We start from the raw sequence: 18,610 nt of genomic DNA, 5'->3' as shown, positions 1-18,610 counted from the left end.
CTCATAACTTTGCAAGTGAATTTTTTTCCTGTATAATAATGCAAGACCTCCTCCTCGACGAGAGAGGCGGGGCATTCCGGAAACTGAGCATCCATCAGGGCAGAGTTCATTTAGATGAATAAATTCTCCTTTCTGCCACGTTTCTGTAATAAACAGGAAATCCAAATTTTGTCTGATAAAAAGTTTGTTTAGGGAGAAAGATTTATTTGCAATGGAGTGGGCATTTAGTAAGCCAAACTGAGATGAAGACGTCACAGTCTCCATAATGGCTGGACCCAGCGGGATTGGACGAAGGCACGCAATGCGGTCACATGGTTTCCAGCTGAGTCGGGAAGTCATATGGTTTACCGGTGTACACAAGGGAAGACAAGAGGGCAAAGCATTCCAACGATCACAATTCCAACAGGACAGTGGCTCCAGTGCACTGGATGCAGTGATCCGGAAGGACAGCAATGAGGGCTCACCATCGCCACTTCACACACTGATGAGACGGATCATCCGTAAACACCTGACCCGGCGATTCACAGGGCAAAACCGGTGAGCGAAGTCCATCTATGTTTGACCTGGATGCCACAACTGGCGTGTTTTCTCGATCTCCTCTTTTTGCCCGGTGCTCCAGACAGCAACAAACACCCAGGTGTGTCCGGAAAACCAGTAAAGGGAAGGAGAAAGGTTTGTTTATACTTTCCCTGTCACTGAAAAGAGATTCCATAGACTCTTTGATACGAAAAAGAGAGTCTCAATTGTAACTCTGGACAGTAGAAGCAGATCCATGGGATATTTGAGCTGATATAACCACACATAGTGCAAAACCAGTCTAAAACAATCGACATAGGAGTCGAGCAGTGGCATGGCCAGATACAGGCACCATCTTTTTCCTGTCCATCTGTTGGACTATGTGCTTGTCCAACAACATGATTGCAAAGATGTCAAAATCACACGTGTCATGTGAGGCACAAATGACTAGACAGATCACAGGATGGTGTGCACCCAGCTCAAGCTACACATATGGAAGCAAGACCTGGAAGGATCAACCTTCAAACGTTGAAGGACCAGGCAAAGCACACTGAACAACAAATGGAACTTGATCAATAACTCTGTCAACTTTGACGACACTGTTTCCAACATGGATCATCTCACCGAAGCATGGGAAAGCATGTCCAGTACCCTACTAATGACTGCCCGCAAAGTCCTTGGCACTAGCACCAAGTGCAACAGGGACTGGTTCAATGAGCAGAGAACAGACGTCAGCACCAATCTCACAGAACAACACAAAGCTCATTCCACAGTACTTAGAAACCCAGCCCCAGCTATCCTTGCTAAACTTAGAGCTCTGAGGTCTTATGCTCAGAGAGAGCTCAGAAAGATGAAAATGCCTGGTGGACAAACCTAGCAAGAGAGGCACACGAATATGCAGATAGTGGCAATCAGCAGGGCTTTTACAGTGCCCTCAAAGCAGCGTACGGGCCAGGATGTGGGATACATTTTCCTGTTAGTTCTGCCAATGGTTCAATGCTCATCATAGACAAAAAAGCTGTTCTTGCTTGCTGGGCAGAGCACTACAAGCAACTTATAAATAGACATGCAAACATGGATTCTGGAGGACATTCTGGAGGACATCCCAGAGCTTCCACCAATGACTGAGATGGACAATCCGCCAACACTTGATGAAGTGCGTGGGGCAGTGAACTCTCTGAAGAACAAAAAAGCCGCAGGACCGGATGGAGTGAGTGCCTGGGGAAGTCCTGACAGCTGGAGATGAACCAGTTGTGCACTGCCTCCACACATTCATCACTGCTGCCTGGAATTCCGGATGTGTCCCTCAACAACAGAAGGACTCTGACCTTGTGAGCATCTACAAGCGGAAATGTGACAGAGCTGACTGCAATGACAGCAGAGGTATCGCTCTTCTGTCCAGTGCCGGAAAAGTGCTCACAAGAATTCTTCTGCTCAGGTTAATTCAAAATGTAGCAGAGGATGTACTCCCAGAAAGCCAATGCGGGTTTCGAAAGAGCCACTGTATAATGGACATGATCTTTGTAGCCAGACAGGTCCAAGAAAAAAGCAGGGAACAACACCAAGTAGAGGTGGGTGGATCAATCCTAATATCGATAATATCGATACCGACGCTGGTATTGATATTGAACGATCCTCGTGTAAAAAGATCGATACTCAAGCTTTTTCTGTCTTGCACGCACTGACTGCTGCCCATGCAGATTCATCAAAGTCTACTCTCTGTCTATAAGAGCAGCGCTGCGCTGTGTCACACAACATGGAGAAGCACACCCTTGTATTGTGGTTTGTCAGCCCTCTACCTCAGGAGATTTTGTTTTAAGTTGTGTTGAGTGATATTTTTTTAAACAAAAGTGTTGATTGTGATAATAAAGTATCTTGTTGTCACATACAATGTTTGGTGAAATTCTATCCTAGGTCTTTTGGATCGTTTGGATCTATGAAGCTTAAATATGAACACCACACTGAAGAATATGCCCTCCTTCACCTACCTCGGCTCAACTTTGTGTGCAAACTGCGACATAAGTGATGAATTTCAACGGCGAATAGGACTAGTATCTGCCTCCTTCAGTAAACTTTCAAGCAGAGTCTTCCTGAATAGGAACCTGAATGTCTGACTGATTTTTCCTGCAGCTGTCCAGTGGTTCATTCTGGCATTCTGATTGGTCAAATGTCAAGCACAAGTGGAGAAAAGACTAACACAGTACACACAGCTTGATGTCTTGAAGATATAAACAGTGCTCTCTTTGTCTCTCTTGTGCTCTCTTTTTATCTCTCTGTGTCTCTGTGTCCCTCACTCTCTCTCAGTGACGAGATGTGGCAACATTGATTGAGGAAACATGACGTTATGCTTTCAGAGCGCCAAACTCTGCTCAAATGCAGCATATTTGTCTCTAAACTGGGAAAATACTTCTCAGAGCAAAACTCTGTGGAAAGGCAGCTTCACCTGTCTTTTCTGCCGCAACTCCATGGGAGACTGATGAATTTGCCAGCGGACAAAATAACAAATCCTTTTGCTTTATTCATCAGCAGTGGTGTCAAAAGTACACACATTTGTTACTTAAGTAGAAGTATAGATACTGCAGTTTAAAAACACTCTGGTAAAAGTTGAAGTATCAACTTGACCTCTTTACTCAAGTAAAAGTGAAAAAGTATGTGCTCCAAAACCTACTTAAAGTATAAAAGTATAAAGTAACCTTTAAAAAAAAAAGGTAGACGCCACTATATGAATTGAAAGCTTAATTTAAAAACTGATTCGTTCTACATGTGGCCCAAGACCCAAAACCCAAAATTACCCCCCAACACCACCTGCATGAAAATGTTTCAAATCTAGAAGCTCTGAAATGCAATCTGGGACTATTCCAGACAATAAACTGCAGTGAGAGCAGCATCCATTTAGTGAAGGAAAAAAAAAAAATACAACTTTCCTTACTCAAATTCATTCCAGTAGTATTCTGCTCTTACTAGGATGCAGCAGTTTTCTAGTTTGTCAGATAGTCCTGGAGGAAATCACTGAAGAAATTAACATATTGAAAATATGGTTTGACCGAAACAAACTCATTAAATAAGACAGAGATGAAGTGGAGGTGTAAGAGTACCTAGGTGTTCACAGGAAACACTTATTTATTTATATATGTATGTATTTATTTATGTATGTTCATTGTTAGTTGCTTTTATATTTTCTGTTGTGTTTCTATTCAGGTTCTTTTTGCCTCTTTCTCTAGAATTGTATATAATAATCATTAGATTATTAATATATAAACAAAAATAAATTTAAGAAATATTACAATTTGAAAACAAATGCACCCGAACGTGATGAGAGCTGCAATTGCTTAATGCTAAGTTTTAACATTGAAAATGCCATAGACATGCTAACGCGTTAGCATCGCTCCAGTTTTTAAGTTATAAAATACATCTATCAACTGTTTCAGAAGACCATAACAGGTCGGTTTAACATAGAAAAGGTACATAATACTCACAGAAGTATGCTCTTTAGGGTTTTAGCGGGGGAAAATTAAGCGAAAGAAAGAAAGAATAAACGAAGCAATGGTCGAAGCATTGCTTCAATCTGCGAACCACTGCTTCGATTGGTTCACGGTTCAAAGCAAAGCGGCGCTGCAGAAAAGTTGATTACAGGCGCACATGACGTGAAATATATATATATATATATATATATATATATATATATATATATATATATATATATATATAAACATTAAACTGAAGCCAAGAGTAACGAGGCTGTTTGTTTTAAAAATGTAAGGAATAGAAAGTACAGATACTTGTGTGAAAATGTAACGAGTAGAAGTCAGAAGTAGGCAGAAAAATAAGTAATGGAGTAAAGTATAGATACCTAAAAAGTGTACTTAAGTACAGTAACGAAGTATTTGTACTTCGTTACTTGACACCTCTGTTCATCAGAGTGTGAGCCTCTTTCTGAAATATTTGCAAATATAGCCATTGTTTGAACTGTCAGTTTTGGAAAATCCAAAACAGGTTCATATTACTGATCCTAGGTTGTTTTAAGGGATTGCCTTCAGCGTGTCATGAAAAATTGTGTTTGAGTAATGAGGATCTGATAGAATGTAACATGATAATAATGATCACACTGTGAAGGCAGATCACAAAGGCATTTTAATAGGTCATAACGGATTATCATCCTATCTCACATCCTCAACTTCACGGCCAGTGTATAGGGAACAAAATTATATTAATAGCTCCAAAAAGGTATTTTATTGTAAATATCTCTAAATTATAACAAATCTCAACATTTGCCTCATTTACATGCAGTTGATTGAAAGAACTTGGACAGATTAGAAAGCAGTGATTTTCATATATGTTATCACATGCTACAATTTAGGGTTTTTTTTAAACGACAAAGGGCGTAAGTTGTTGTTCAACCCTAACCTACACTTTGAAACAGAAACTCTTGTTTCCATCATGTTGTGAAGGGAGGCTTTTGCTAGATGGGTGGAAGATCAGGATTCACCTTTGGCGCTGCTGACCAGGCTGCGGTTGTACCCAACTGGGCTGCAGTACTCAAAGACAAACACTGTGATGGCCACCACGGTCAGACACATTACAAACATCATCACCCAGACGGCTGGACTGTATGGTTCTGTAGGGACAGAGGACATTGTCACACTGTAGGGAGAGCTTGAGTAATGATCACATTTCATCTAGTAATGAACAGTATGTGCTAAAAATAAACAACTGATGAAAAATGAATGAGTGCAATCATATTTGTTTGCAAATTTATTGTATTTGTCAAGCCTTAGCATGCACTGAAGGTTCAATTTTCATCACATTACAGAAAAGCATTATTATTATTATTATTATTATTATTTCACTGTATTTGTTAATTCATCAGATACAACACTTACAGTAGCTTGCAAAAGTATTCGGCCCCTTGGCATTTCACACATTTTAATTTGTTTATGCCATTTAAAATACAAAAAGTAAATCAGGTTTCTCAATATAAAAAATTGGAAAATTATGTTACTTAAACTGAAACTGAAAACAAATCTCTACAACTTGATATAACTTCATAAAAAATATAAAAGCCTAGATGATGGGTTGCATAAGTAATCAGCCCCTTTGGTATAATACCTCTAAATAATCAGCTTTATTGGTAGTTTTCTTCCGACAAGTCAGGGGATGGATACATGAACATTTCCAAGTCACTGACTATGTCTTGGAATTTATTTACATAAATTATGAAGAAATACAAACAGTATGGCACTCTATGGTAAATCTGTATGGAGCAGACAGTTCTCAAAAATTGAGTGACTGTGCAAGAAGGGGAAGAGTGAGGAAAGCCACCAAGCCACCCAGACAACCCAGAAGAAGTTATAGACTTCTGTGGCTATGACTGGAGAAATTCTGCATAGTGTATGTTTCGCATTTTGCATCACCAGTTATACAGCTTCATGATGAAGTGGGACAGAGGGGGGTTTTCTTTCACCAAAACAACAAATCTAGGCTTACATCTCAGATGTACCTTCTTTTTTTTTTAAAGAAAATTGGTGATGCAAAATGCAAAACTTGCACTATGCACAATTTCTTCAATCACAGCCACAGCAGCCTGTAACTTCTTCTCTGTTGTCCAGGTGTCTTGGTGGCTTTCCTCACTCTTCTTTTTCTTGCAGACTGATTCAGGTTTTGAAAACTGTCTACACTATGCAAATTTACCATACAGTGCCATACTGTTTGTATTTCTTCATAAATGATGTAAATAAAGTCCAAGACATACAGTCTTCAGTGAAATGGAAATGTTCATGTATCCATCCATTGACTTGGCTGAAGGAAACTGGCAAGAAAGCTTATTATTTACAGGTATTATACCAAGGGGGGGGGGGGCATTACTTATGCAACCATCATCTTGGCCTTTATATTTTTTATGAATTTTTATCAAGTTGTAGATATTTGTTTTCAGTTTTAGTTTAAGGAACATAATTTTCCAAATGTTTATATTGAGAAACCTGATTTACTTTTTGTATTTGAAATGGCATAAACAAATTTAAATGCTTGAAATGCCAAGGGGCCAAATATTTTGCAAGCCACCACACACCTAAATTGTAAATGATCCACGAGACATGTGAGACAAATTTCAGAGTTGCTGTTAGGTGATTTCACTGATGAAGTCATCCCATCTGCTGTTAATCAGTGAAATCACCTGGTGGAGTTAGTGGTTACAAAGAAACCTGCACACTCTTTGCCAGTGCTGGAGTCAGGTTGACACATATGCATTGAAGATACAAAACATATTTGAAATTGGTCACTCACAGACACACGCACGTGTGTGTGTGTATATATATATATATATATATATATATATATATATATATATATATATATATATATATATATATATATATATACATGCTGTGCTCAAACCTTTACATACCCTTGAAGAATTTTTGTTTTTTTGTCCATTTTTCAGACAATATGAACAAATATGAACACCATTTGTTTTTTTACTTATGGTTAGTGGTTGAGTGAAGCAATTTATTTATTGTCAAACAACTGTCTTTGTTCTTATTAAATCATAATGACAACAGAAACGACCCAAATGACCCTGATCAAAAGTTTACATAACCCTGTTCTTAATACTGTGTGTTGCCACCTTTAACTACAAATTGCCAGAGGGCACATCTGAGATGCAAGCCTAGACCTGATCTGTTTTGGTGAAAGAAAATTGCATAGTCACTCAGTATTTGAGAACATGCAGATTTAACATAGAATGTCATACTGTTTGTATTTATTTTTAACTGATGTAAAGACATATTTAGTGGCAGCTTCACCATCAGACAGTCTCATCCAAAACGACCACAAAAGACTCCAAGCTGTCACTGATGTTAAGGGGGCAACACATGGTATTAAGAACAGGGGGATGTAAACTTTTGATTAGGGTCATTTTGGTAGTTTCTGTTGTCATTATGATTTATAAGAAGAAACACAGTTGTTTGACAATAAATGTGTTTACACAATCACTAACCATAAGTAAAAAAAAACAACATTTTTTTTGTGTTATCATTCATATTCTGTGACAAATTGGCCAAAAAAAAAACCTGCCCCAAAAATTCTGCCAGGGTATGTAAACCTTTGGCCACAACTGTACATACATTTGTCGAGATAGTTGAGCACAACAGTATATACAGTAGTGTTCAGAATAATAGTATTGCTATGTGACTAAAAAGATTAATCCAGGTTTTGAATATATTTCTTATTGTTACATGGGAAACAAGGTACCAGTACCCCCTTTTCTACTTTTTTTACTAATAGCCCAATTTCACAGCCTTAAGAGTGTGCATATCATGAATGCTTGGTCTTGTTGGATTTGTGAGAATCTACTGAATCTATTGGTACCTTGTTTCCCATGTAACAATAAGAAATATACTCAAAACCTGGATTAATCTTTTTAGTCATATAGCACTACTATTATTCTGAACACTACTGTACGAGGTCTGTCCGTAAAGTATCGTACCTTTTTATTTTTTTCAAAAACTATATGGATTTCATTCATATGTTTTTACGTCAGACATGCTTGAACCCTCGTGCGCATGCGTGAGTTTTTCCACGCCTGTCGGTGACGTCATTCGCCTGTGAGCACGCCTTGTGGAAGGAGTGGTCCCGCCCCCTCGTCGGATTTTCATTGTCTGGAAATGGCGGAATGAAAAGGACTTTTTTTCCATCAGAATTTTTTCAGAAGCTGTTAGAGACTGGCACCTGGAAACCATTTGAAAAATTTATCTGGCTTTCAGTGAAAATTTTACGGGCTTCACAGAGAATAAGGACTTTAACTACAGGTTTAAGGACCCCTTTAAAGGACGGTCGGTGCGCCGCGCTGCGAGCTGCGACGACGCGGCACAAACCACTGGATCATTTCTAAGCTGATGGCTCTGTGGATACGAGACCGTCGTGTGCTCTTTCTCTGGTTATCACGAGACAAAGGAACACCTCCGTTTCGGCGTGTTAGAGGACAAGTTGGGACATGTCCAGCTCTCCACAAGTTCTTTTATACTCACTCGACTGGTAAGCACTGAAAGCTGAGATAGACATGTCCCAACTTGTCCTCTAACACGCCGAAACGGAGGTGTTCCTTTGTCTCGCTTCATCAGCGAATCGGTCGTGACGCGCGAAGCCTCCGCGCGGCTTTCCATGACAAAATCTCTTGTTAAAAGTGAAATCTGCCGGAAAATGGCTGATGTCCAGGTCTTGTGATAACCAGAGAAAGAGCACCCGACGGTCTCGTATCCACAGAGCCATCAGCTTAGAAATGATCCAGTGGTTTGTGCCGCGTCGTCGCAGCTCGCAGCGCGGCGCACCGACCGTCCTTTAAAGGGGTCCTTAAACCTGTAGTTAAAGTCCTTATTCTCTGTGAAGCCCGTAAAATTTTCACTGAAAGCCAGATAAATTTTTCAAATGGTTTCCAGGTGCCAGTCTCTAACAGCTTCTGAAAAAATTCTGATGGAAAAAACCCAAATCATTCCGCCATTTCCAGACAATGAAAATCCGACGAGGGGGCGGGACCACTCCTTCCACAAGGCGTGCTCACAGGCGAATGACGTCACCGACAGGCGTGGAAAAACTCACGCATGCGCACGAGGGTTCAAGCATGTCTGACGTAAAAACATATGAATGAAATCCATATAGTTTTTGAAAAAAATAAAAAGGTACGATACTTTACGGACAGACCTCGTATATATATTTAGAACCAGCTGCACCACGTCCTGTGACTGTGGGCAGGTGATGGGCTAGTGGTTAAGGTGTTGAGCTTAAATCCAGAAGGGTTCATGGGTTCAAATCCCCCCCTGACTGGAAAATCACGAAGGGCCCTTGGTCAAGGCCTTTAAGCCCCTATTGCTCCCGGTGTGTAGTGAGCACCTTGTATGGCAGCACCCTGACATCAGGGTGAATGTGAGGCATAATTGTAAAGCGCTTTGAGCATCTGATGCAGATGGAAAAACGCTATATAAATGCAGTCCATTTACCATTTACTAAGCCTGTCACAAGCACCCACACGTCACAATGACCAAATCAGCCTTCAAAACTGGTTTGTGAGATGGACTTTATTATTATATTTTATGTTTGATACTTTATGTTTCTGAATATGGATGGATGGATGGATAGCTTTATTATCATTGTCATTACAACAACGTGATTTTCACACTCACATTCCACAGTCCGTTTTCAAAATTGAGGTGATGTGAGTGTGTGGTAGCCGCTGCAACTGGAGTCACGCCGCCGCCAGCTTAGGGGGAACGGGGACCTGCCGCAGCTAAAAACTGCGCAGCCCCAGTAGGGGAAAGGAATGACATTGGCGGGCAACGGAAAGGGGAGGCGTTGATGGGGAGGGAGGGGGTGTGGGAAGGGAATGGAACATGCTTCAGTGCTGTGAAAAGCAGTTTATTGTCTTTGTGAGATAAGATAAGAAACAGCCAATGCTTCCCAGGCTGAAATTCCTCTGGAGGAGACAGTAGGGCAATTTGTCCTCCAGGCTTGATAAGCCTGTAATGTTATTGTTACAGCAGTGAAATCACTTTTTAACCGTTCCACTTGCACAACCAAATCCCAATTATGAATTAAGAATATTCACCGGCCTCTGATCCAGAATCCAATATAATTTGAGGAATTCACAGTCTGGTGAAGTAGGGACTTGAAGGTCAAAGGCAGAGAACAGAGATAAGGGAGAGAGGAGGAGATGCGACCACCCTCGTCAGAGTCCCAAGCTGAATATGACACACTCTCAAACATTGAAGTTTGTTTTCAGAACACTATGTATTCCCATATACATATTCCATATTGTATTAAATTAATAAAGGCATGATGCCTGTAAACCTTACATCAAAGTGTTGTGAGGAAGTTTTGATCAACCTCAATTTCCAAGCAACATCAAACATATCTCCAGGTAGATCGTTTAAGAGATACAGGTGGATTTTCACTCACCTAGGAAGGCAGATGGAGAGACAGTCCCATTACTTCTTGCCACCATCACACTGATCCCTGTCTCCACGAATGGCACTGAGAAGTCAATAATCTCTGAGCGTTCTTCATTTATGGTAAGTGAACCAATGGCCATATCTGCCCGTTTGTAGAACACCTGTGGTGACAAAAAAGTCAACACAGACCTCCCTGAGTTAACATGAAAGTGCAAATGTCTGGTCCCTATGCCCAAGAAAAAGACTCCCAACACACTTAACGACTACATGTAATGAAGTCACTTGAGAGGCTCATCCTTAGGCACCTTTGCACAGTCACTGAATCATCAATGGACCCCCTGCACTTGGCATACCAGCCAAACAGGGGAGTGGAGGATGCCATCATCTTCATACTGCACAGTTTATTCTCCCCTGGAGGACGCAGGCAGCACCGTGAGAGTCATGTTCTTCAACTTCTTCGGTCCGTTCAACAACATCCAGCCTGATTACTCAGCAATAAGCTACATGACATGAAGGTGGAGGCTCCACTTGTGGCATGGAATACCAACTACCTCACAGACCACCAACATTATGTGACAATTCAGGACATTACATTCAACACCATCAGGGGCAACAGGGGAGCACCACATGGGATGGTCCTGTCTCCCTTTCTGTTCAATTTTCAATTTATTTAGTTTTTATAGCGCCAAGTCACAACAAAGCTGCCTCAAGGTGCTTCACACAAGAAATGTCTAACCTTATCAACCCCTAGAGCAAGCACATAGGTAATAGTGGTAAGGAAACACACCCTCTGATGATATTAAGGAAGAAACCTTAAGCAGACCAGACTCAAAGGGGTGACCCACTAGATAGTCCATCCATCCATCCATCCATTTTCTTCCACTTTATTCAGAGTCGGGTCGCGTGGGCAGCAGCTCAAGCAAAGCCACCCAGACCTCCCGATCTACACACACCTCCCCCAGCTCCTCCGGGGGAACCCCAAGGCATTCCCAAGCCAGCCGAGAGATGTAGTCCCTCCAGCGTGTCCTGGGTCTTCCCCGGGGCCTCCTCCCAATGGGACGTGCCCGGAACACCTCTCCAGCGAGGCGTCCAGGGGGCATCCGGAAAAGATGCCCGAGCCACCTCAACTGACTCCTTTCGACGTGGAGGAGCAGCGGCTTGACTCCGAGCTCTTCCCAAGTGACCGAGCTCCTCACCCTATCTCTAAGGGAGCGCCCAGCCACCCTGCGGAGGAAACTCATCTCGGCCGCTTGTACTCGCAATCTCGTTCTTTTGGTCATGAGCCAAATCTCATGACCATAGGTGAGGATCGGAACGTAGATCGATTGGTAAATTGAGAGCTCTGCCCCCCTACTCAGCTCTCTCTTCACCACAACGGTCCGATACAGCGACCGCATCACTGCAGATGCTGCACCGATCCGTCTATCGATCTCACGCTCCATCCGTCCCTCACTCGTGAACAAGACCCCGAGATACTTAAACTCCTCCACTTGAGGCAAGGACACTCCACCGACCTGAAGAGGGTAAAGCACCTTTTTCCGGTCGAGAACCATGGCCTCGGGTTTGGAGGTGCTGATTTTCATCCCGGATGCTTCACACTCGGCTGCAAACCACCCCAGTGCACGCAGAAGGTCCTGATTTGACGAAGCCAACAGAACCACATCGTCCGCAAAAAGCAGAGACAAGATTCTGTGGTTCCCAAACCAGACCCCTTCTACACCCTGGCTGCGCCTAGAAATTCTGTCCATAAAAATGATGAACAGAACCGGTGACAAAGGGCAGCCCTGGCGGAGGCCAAAGTGCACTGGAAACAGGTTTGACTTACTACCGGCAATGCGAACCAAGCTCCTGCTGCGGTCATACAGGGACCAGATAGCCCTTAGCAAAGGACCCCGGACCCCATACTCCCGGAGCACTCCCCACAGGGTGCCCCGAGGGACACGGTCGAACACCTTCTCCAGATCCACAAAACACATGTGGACTGGTTGGGTGAACTCCCATGAACCCTCGAGCACCCGATGGAGCGTGTAGAGCTGGTCCAGTGTGCTGCGACCAGGACGAAAACCACACCATCGGTCGACTTCTCCTCTCCAGTACTCTGGAATAGACCTTACCGGGGAGGCTGAGGAGTGCGATCCCCCTATAGTTGGAACACACCCTCCGGTCCCCCTTCTTAAACAGAGGGACCACCACCCTGGTCTGCCAATCCAGAGGCACTGTCCCCGATCACCATGCGATGTTGCAGAGGCGTGTCAGCCAAGACAGTCCCACAACATCCAGAGACTTAAGGTACTCAGGACTGATTTCATCCACCCCAGGAGCCTTGCCACTGAGGAGCTTTCTAACCACCTCGGTGACTTCGGCTTGGATAATGGATGAGTCCGCCCCTGAGTCCCCAGTCTCTGCTTCCTCTTCGGAAGACGTGACGATGGGATTGAGGAGATCCTCGAAGTACTCCTTCCACCGCCCGACAACATCCCCAGTCAGGGTCAACAGCTCCCCACCCGCACCGTAAACAGTGCTGGTGGAGAGCTGATTCCGCCTCCTGAGGCGTCGGACGGTTTGCCAGAATTTCTTCGAGGCCTACAGATAGTCCTCCTCCATAGCCTCCCCAAACTCCTCCCAGACCCGAGTTTTTGCCTCTGCGACCGCACGGGCTGCGGCATGCTTGGTCTGCTGGTACCTGTCACCTGCCTCTGGGGTCCCACTTACCAACAAAGATAAGTAGGACTCCTTCTTCAGCTTGACAGCATCCCTTACTTCTGGTGTACACCACCGGGTTCAGGGATTGCTGCAGGCACCAGAAACCTTGCGACCACAGCTACGAGCAGCCGCATTGACAATGGAGGTGGAGAACATGGTCCACTCAGACTCCATGTCTCCAACCTCCCCCGGGATCTGGGAGAAGCTCTCCCGGAGGTGGGATTTGAAGACCTCGCTGACAGAGGGTTCCGCCAGTTGTTCCCAGCAGACCATCACGATACGTTTGGGCCTGCCAGGTCTGACTGGCTTCCTCCCCTCCCAGCGGATCCAACTCACCACCAGGTGGTGATTGGTCGACAGCTCTGCCCCTTTCTTCACTCGAGTGTCCGAGACACGTGGCCGAAGGTCAGATGATACGACTACAAAGTCGATCATCGACCTCCGGCTCAGGGTGTCCTGGTGCCACGTGCACTTATGGACACACTTGTGCTCGAACATGGTGTTCGTGATGGACAAACTGTGACTAGCACAGACGTCCAACAACTGAACACCACTCAGGTTCAGATCGGGGAGGCCGTGCTTCCCGATCACCCCCCTCCAGGTCTCACTGACGTTGCCCACGTGGGTGTTGAAATCCCCCAAGAGAACAATGGAGTCCCCAGTCGGAGCGCTATCTAGTACCCCTCCCAGGGACTCCAGGAAGGTCAGGTACTCTGCACTGCTGCTTGGCCCATAGGCCGAGACAACGGTGAGAGACCTGTCCCCGACCTGAAGGCATAGGGATGCGACCCTTTTGTTCACCGGAGTGAACTCCAACACATGGCGACTGAGCTGGGGAGCAATAAGCAATGCGACACCAGCTCTCCGCCTCTCCCCGTGGGCAACGCCAGAAAAATGAAGCATCCAGCCCCTCTCCAGGAGTTGGGTACCAGAGCCCAAGCTGTGCGTGGAGGTGAGCCCGACTATCTCTAGTAGGTATCTCTCAACCTCCCACACAAGCTCAGGCTCCTTCCCCCCTAGCGAGGTGACATTCCACGTCCCAACAGCCAGGGGCTGTGAGCATGGACCGGGCCGCCGGGCCACCCGCCCTCGACCTCCACCCAATCATCTCTGCACCCGACCCCCATGGCCCCCTCTGCAGGTGGTGAACCCACAGGAGGGCGGGCCCACGTCGCTCTTTCGGGCTGAGCCCGGCCGGGCCCCATGGGCTAAGGCCCGTCCACCAGGCGCTCACACGCGAGCCCCAACCCCAGGCCTGGCTCCAGGGTGGGACCCCGGCTCCGCCATACCAGGCGATGTCTCGGTCCTTGATTTTTTACTGGTCACGGAGGTTGTGAACTAGATAGTCCCTTCTGCCAAAAAGGTTTACAATACAGAACATAACAACAATTGATGAGAGTCCATGCAGGTGTCCAGTCCACCATTAGGGTGGGATGGGGTTGGGGTGGGGGTCAACGAGCCACTCGTTGGATCTGTTCCCACAGCAGAGTCCATCTCATGTCTGCCACAGAAATCATTCAATCCAGCATGTGGATCCAGTCGCATCTCAGACAGACAGAAAAAGAAAACTGCCTGCAGCTCAATGTATCGAAGATGAAGGAGCTGGTGATGGACTTCAGAAGACGAAAGACCCATCCGAATCCAGTTACCATTAATGGGACTGAGGTGGACATTGTGGACTACTACAAGTACCTGGGTGTCCACATAGACAACAAACTGGACTGGACTGTCAACACAGATGCTGTGTATAAGAAAGGTCAGAGCCAACTGTACTTCCCAAGTGATTAGATTGGAAAAAAAACTTTATTAATCTTTTTTAATGTTGAGCATCAGGTTGTTTTCTGTGCAGCAACCTGTCAACCTTTGAACCATCTCTTTGTAAGCAGTCTGATCACCTTTGGTGCTTAGTCTTGTTAGTGTGAGATGGAGCGCAGTTGTGTGTGTGAGTGTGTGTGTGTGTGTGTGTGTATAGAGAAAGTAGAGAAAAGGGCTCAGCACACATGCCTGGGGAGGTGAGCATTGGGCTTGAGACCAGAGGATCCTCTGTTCAAATCCTAGTCTGACCAGAAAAATCACTAAAGGCCCTTGGGCAAGGTCCTTAATCCCCTAGTTTCACCCGGTGTGTAGTGATTATCTTGGATGGCAGCACCCTCACATCGGGGTGAATGTGAGGCATTATTTGTAAAGCGCTTTGAGTGTCTGATGCAGGTGGAAAAAGGACCTGGTCAATTACCTGAAGAGAGCTGGGACGACAGTCACAAAGATTACATTAGTAACACATGATGCTGTCATGGTTTAAAATCCTGCAGGGCAGCAAGGTTCCCCTGCTCAAGCCAGCACATGTCCAGGCCCATTTGAAGTTCACCAGTGACCATCTGGATGATCCACAGGAGGCATGGGAGAAGGTCATGTGGTCAGATGAGACCAGAATAGAGCTTTTGGAATCAACTCCACTTACTATGTTTAGAGGATGAGAACAACCCCAAGAAAACCATCCCAACCGAGAAGCATGGGGGTGGAAATATCATACTCTGGGGGTGCTCTGCTGCAAAGGGGACAGGACGACTGCACTGTATTAAAGGGAGGATGGATGGGGTCATGTATTGCGAGATTTTGGCAAACAACCTCCTTCCCTCAGTAAGAGCATTGAAGATGTGTCATGGCTGGGTCTTCAGCATGACAATGACCCCAAACACACAGCCAGGGCAACTAAGGATGGGCTCCGTAAGAAGCATTTCAAGGTCCTGGAGTGGCCTGGCCAGTCTCTGTGGAAAACTGTGGAAAGATCTTCCTTTGCACATTAGGCAGGCTGATTCTCTCTCTGCTTTTAAATCTTCTCTTAAAACACATTTCTTCTCTTTGGCTTTTAACGCAGTTTGACACGTTGGTTTTTTTAGTGTTTCTGGTTTTAACTGTGGTTTATTTATTTATTTATTTGTATCTATTTTAACTTACCTGTTCTTGTTGTGTACAGTGCTTGGTATTGATTTTAAAGTGCTTTATAAATAAATTGAGATTGCTGCATATCGCTAAATAGGAACGCAGTTTTGCGTGTCTTTAGCAGGAGTTGGACACCCCTGGTCATGCATGGCTTGTTGTTTGGGAACACACAGATTTGTTTTGTGGTAGTGATGTCGTCTATGCAGCATTTGATGTAAAACAGTACAGAGGAGGAGTAGGTGTCAGTGTTGTCCTCCTTAAATATTGTCCAGTCTGTGGTAGTACTGTGGTAGTCCTGTTGGTCCACTCCTCTTCAATGGCTGTGCGAAGTTGCTGGATATTGGCAGGAACTGGTACACGCTGTCGTATACACCGGTCCAGAGCATCCCAAACATGCTCAATGGGTGACATGTCCGGTGAGTATGCCGGCCATGCAAGAACTGGGACATTTTCAGCTTCCAAGAATTGTGTACAGATCCTTGCAACATGGGGCCGTGCATTATCCTGCTGCAACATGAGGTGATGTTCTTGGATGTATGGCACAACAATGGGCCTCAGGATCTTGTCACGGTATCTCTGTGCATTCAAAATGCCATCAATAAAATGCACCTGTGTTCTTCGTCCATAACAGACGCCTGCCCATACCATAACCCCACCGCCACCATGGACCACTCGATCCACAACATTGACATCAGAAAACCGCTCACCCATACGACGCCACACACACTGTCTGCCGTCTGCCCTGAACAGTGTGAACCGGGATTCATCCGTGAAGAGAACACCTCTCCAACGTGCCAAACGCCAGTGAATGTGAGCATTTGCCCACTCAAGTCGGTTACAACGACGAACTGGAGTCAGGTCAAGACCCCGATGAGGACGACGAGCATGCAGATGAGCTTCCCTGAGACGGTTTCTGACAGTTTGTGCAGAAATTCTTTGGTTATGCAAACCGATTGTTTCAGCAGCTGTCCGAGTGGCTGGTCTCAGACGATCTTGGAGGTGAACATGCTGGATGTGGAGGTCCTGGGCTGGTGTGGTTACACGTGGTCTGCAGTTGTGAGGCTGGTTGGATGTACTGCCAAATTCTCTGAAATGCCTTTGGAGACGGCTTATGGTAGAGAAATGAACATTCAATACACGAGCAACAGCTTTGGTTGACATTCCTGCTGTCAGCATGCCAATTGCACGCTCCCTCAAATATTGTAACATCTGTGGCATTGTGCTGTGTGAAAAAACTGCACCTTTCAGAGTGGCCTTTTATTGTGGGCAGTCTAAGGCACACCTGTGCACTAATCATGGTGTCTAATCAGCATCTTGATATGGCACACCTGTGAGGTGGGATGGATTATCTCAGCAAAGGAGAAGTGCTCACTATCACAGATTTAGACTGGTTTGTGAACAATATTTGAGGGAAATGGTGATATTGTGTATGTGGAAAACGTTTTAGATCTTTGAGTTCATCTCATACAAAATGGGAGCAAAACCAAAAGTGTTGCGTTTATATTTTTGTTGAGTGTATATATATATATATATATATATATATATATATACATCTTGTGTACATATTTGTTTGTCTGTGTGTGTTTTTTCTTCCCCCATATATATACGAGGGCTGTCAATAAAGTAACGGCCCTTTTTATTTTTTTCAAAAACTATATCGATTTCATTCATATGTTTTTACGTCAGACATGCTTGAACCCTCGTGCGCATGCGTGAGTTTTTCCACGCCTGTCGGTGACGTCATTCGCCTGTGAGCACTCCTTGTGGGAGGAGTCGTCCAGCCCCTCGTCGGAATTCCTTTGTCTGAGAAGTTGCTGAGAGACTGGCGCTTTGTTTGATCAAAATCTTTTCTAAACCTGTGAGACACATCGAAGTGGACACGGTTCGAAAAATTAAGTTGGTTTTCAGTGAAAATTTTAACGGCTGATGAGAGATTTTGAGATGATTCTGTCGCTTTAAGGACTTCCCACGGTGCGAGACGTCGCTCAGCACTCTCAGCCGCCGTCGTCAGCCTGTTCAAGCTGAAAACCTCCACATTTCAGGCTCTATTGATCCAGGACGTCGTGAGAGAACAGAGAAGTTTCAGAAGAAGTCGGTTTCAGCATTTTATCCGGATATTCCACTGTTAAAGGAGATTTTTTTTAATGAAAGACGTGCGGACGGGTCGGCGGCACAGGAAAAACACCTCCGTGTTGATAACCATTTGTAAAATCCAGGCGGCTTTTGATGGCTTTCAGTGGAGTGAGTATATGAGAAATTGTTTAACAGCAGGACATGTTCCAACTTGTCCTTAAGGCTTCCAACAGAGGTGTTTTTCCTGTGGTGGAGCGTCGCGGCGGCTGCGTCCCGACGCGCGGACCCGTCCGCACGTCTTTCATTAAAAAAATCTCCTTTAACAGTGGAATATCCAGATAAAATGCTGAAACCGACTTCTTCTGAAACTTCTCTGTTCTCTCACGACGTCCTGGATCAATAGAGCCTGAAATGTGGAGGTTTTCAGCTTGAACAGGCTG

General features: G+C 44.8%; 1 protein-coding gene across 1 annotated transcript in view; it reads right to left on the bottom strand.

The window, feature by feature from the left end:
* grin2ca (glutamate receptor, ionotropic, N-methyl D-aspartate 2Ca) overlaps nt 1-18,610 on the bottom strand; it is a 432,253-nt gene that overhangs the window by 229,285 nt on the left and 184,358 nt on the right. The window contains exons 7-8 of the mRNA XM_034190478.1: nt 10,462-10,615; nt 5,003-5,131 (exon numbers count right to left, since the gene is read on the bottom strand). Coding sequence (XP_034046369.1) covers nt 5,003-5,131; nt 10,462-10,615 — 283 coding nt within the window. The remainder of the gene's footprint in view (nt 1-5,002; nt 5,132-10,461; nt 10,616-18,610) is intronic.

This window comes from Thalassophryne amazonica, chromosome 16, assembly GCF_902500255.1.
Source record: "Thalassophryne amazonica chromosome 16, fThaAma1.1, whole genome shotgun sequence".
Taxonomy (NCBI): domain Eukaryota; kingdom Metazoa; phylum Chordata; class Actinopteri; order Batrachoidiformes; family Batrachoididae; genus Thalassophryne; species Thalassophryne amazonica.
Note: the sequence above shows the minus strand (reverse complement) of the source record. Positions and strands in the feature narration are given on the sequence as shown.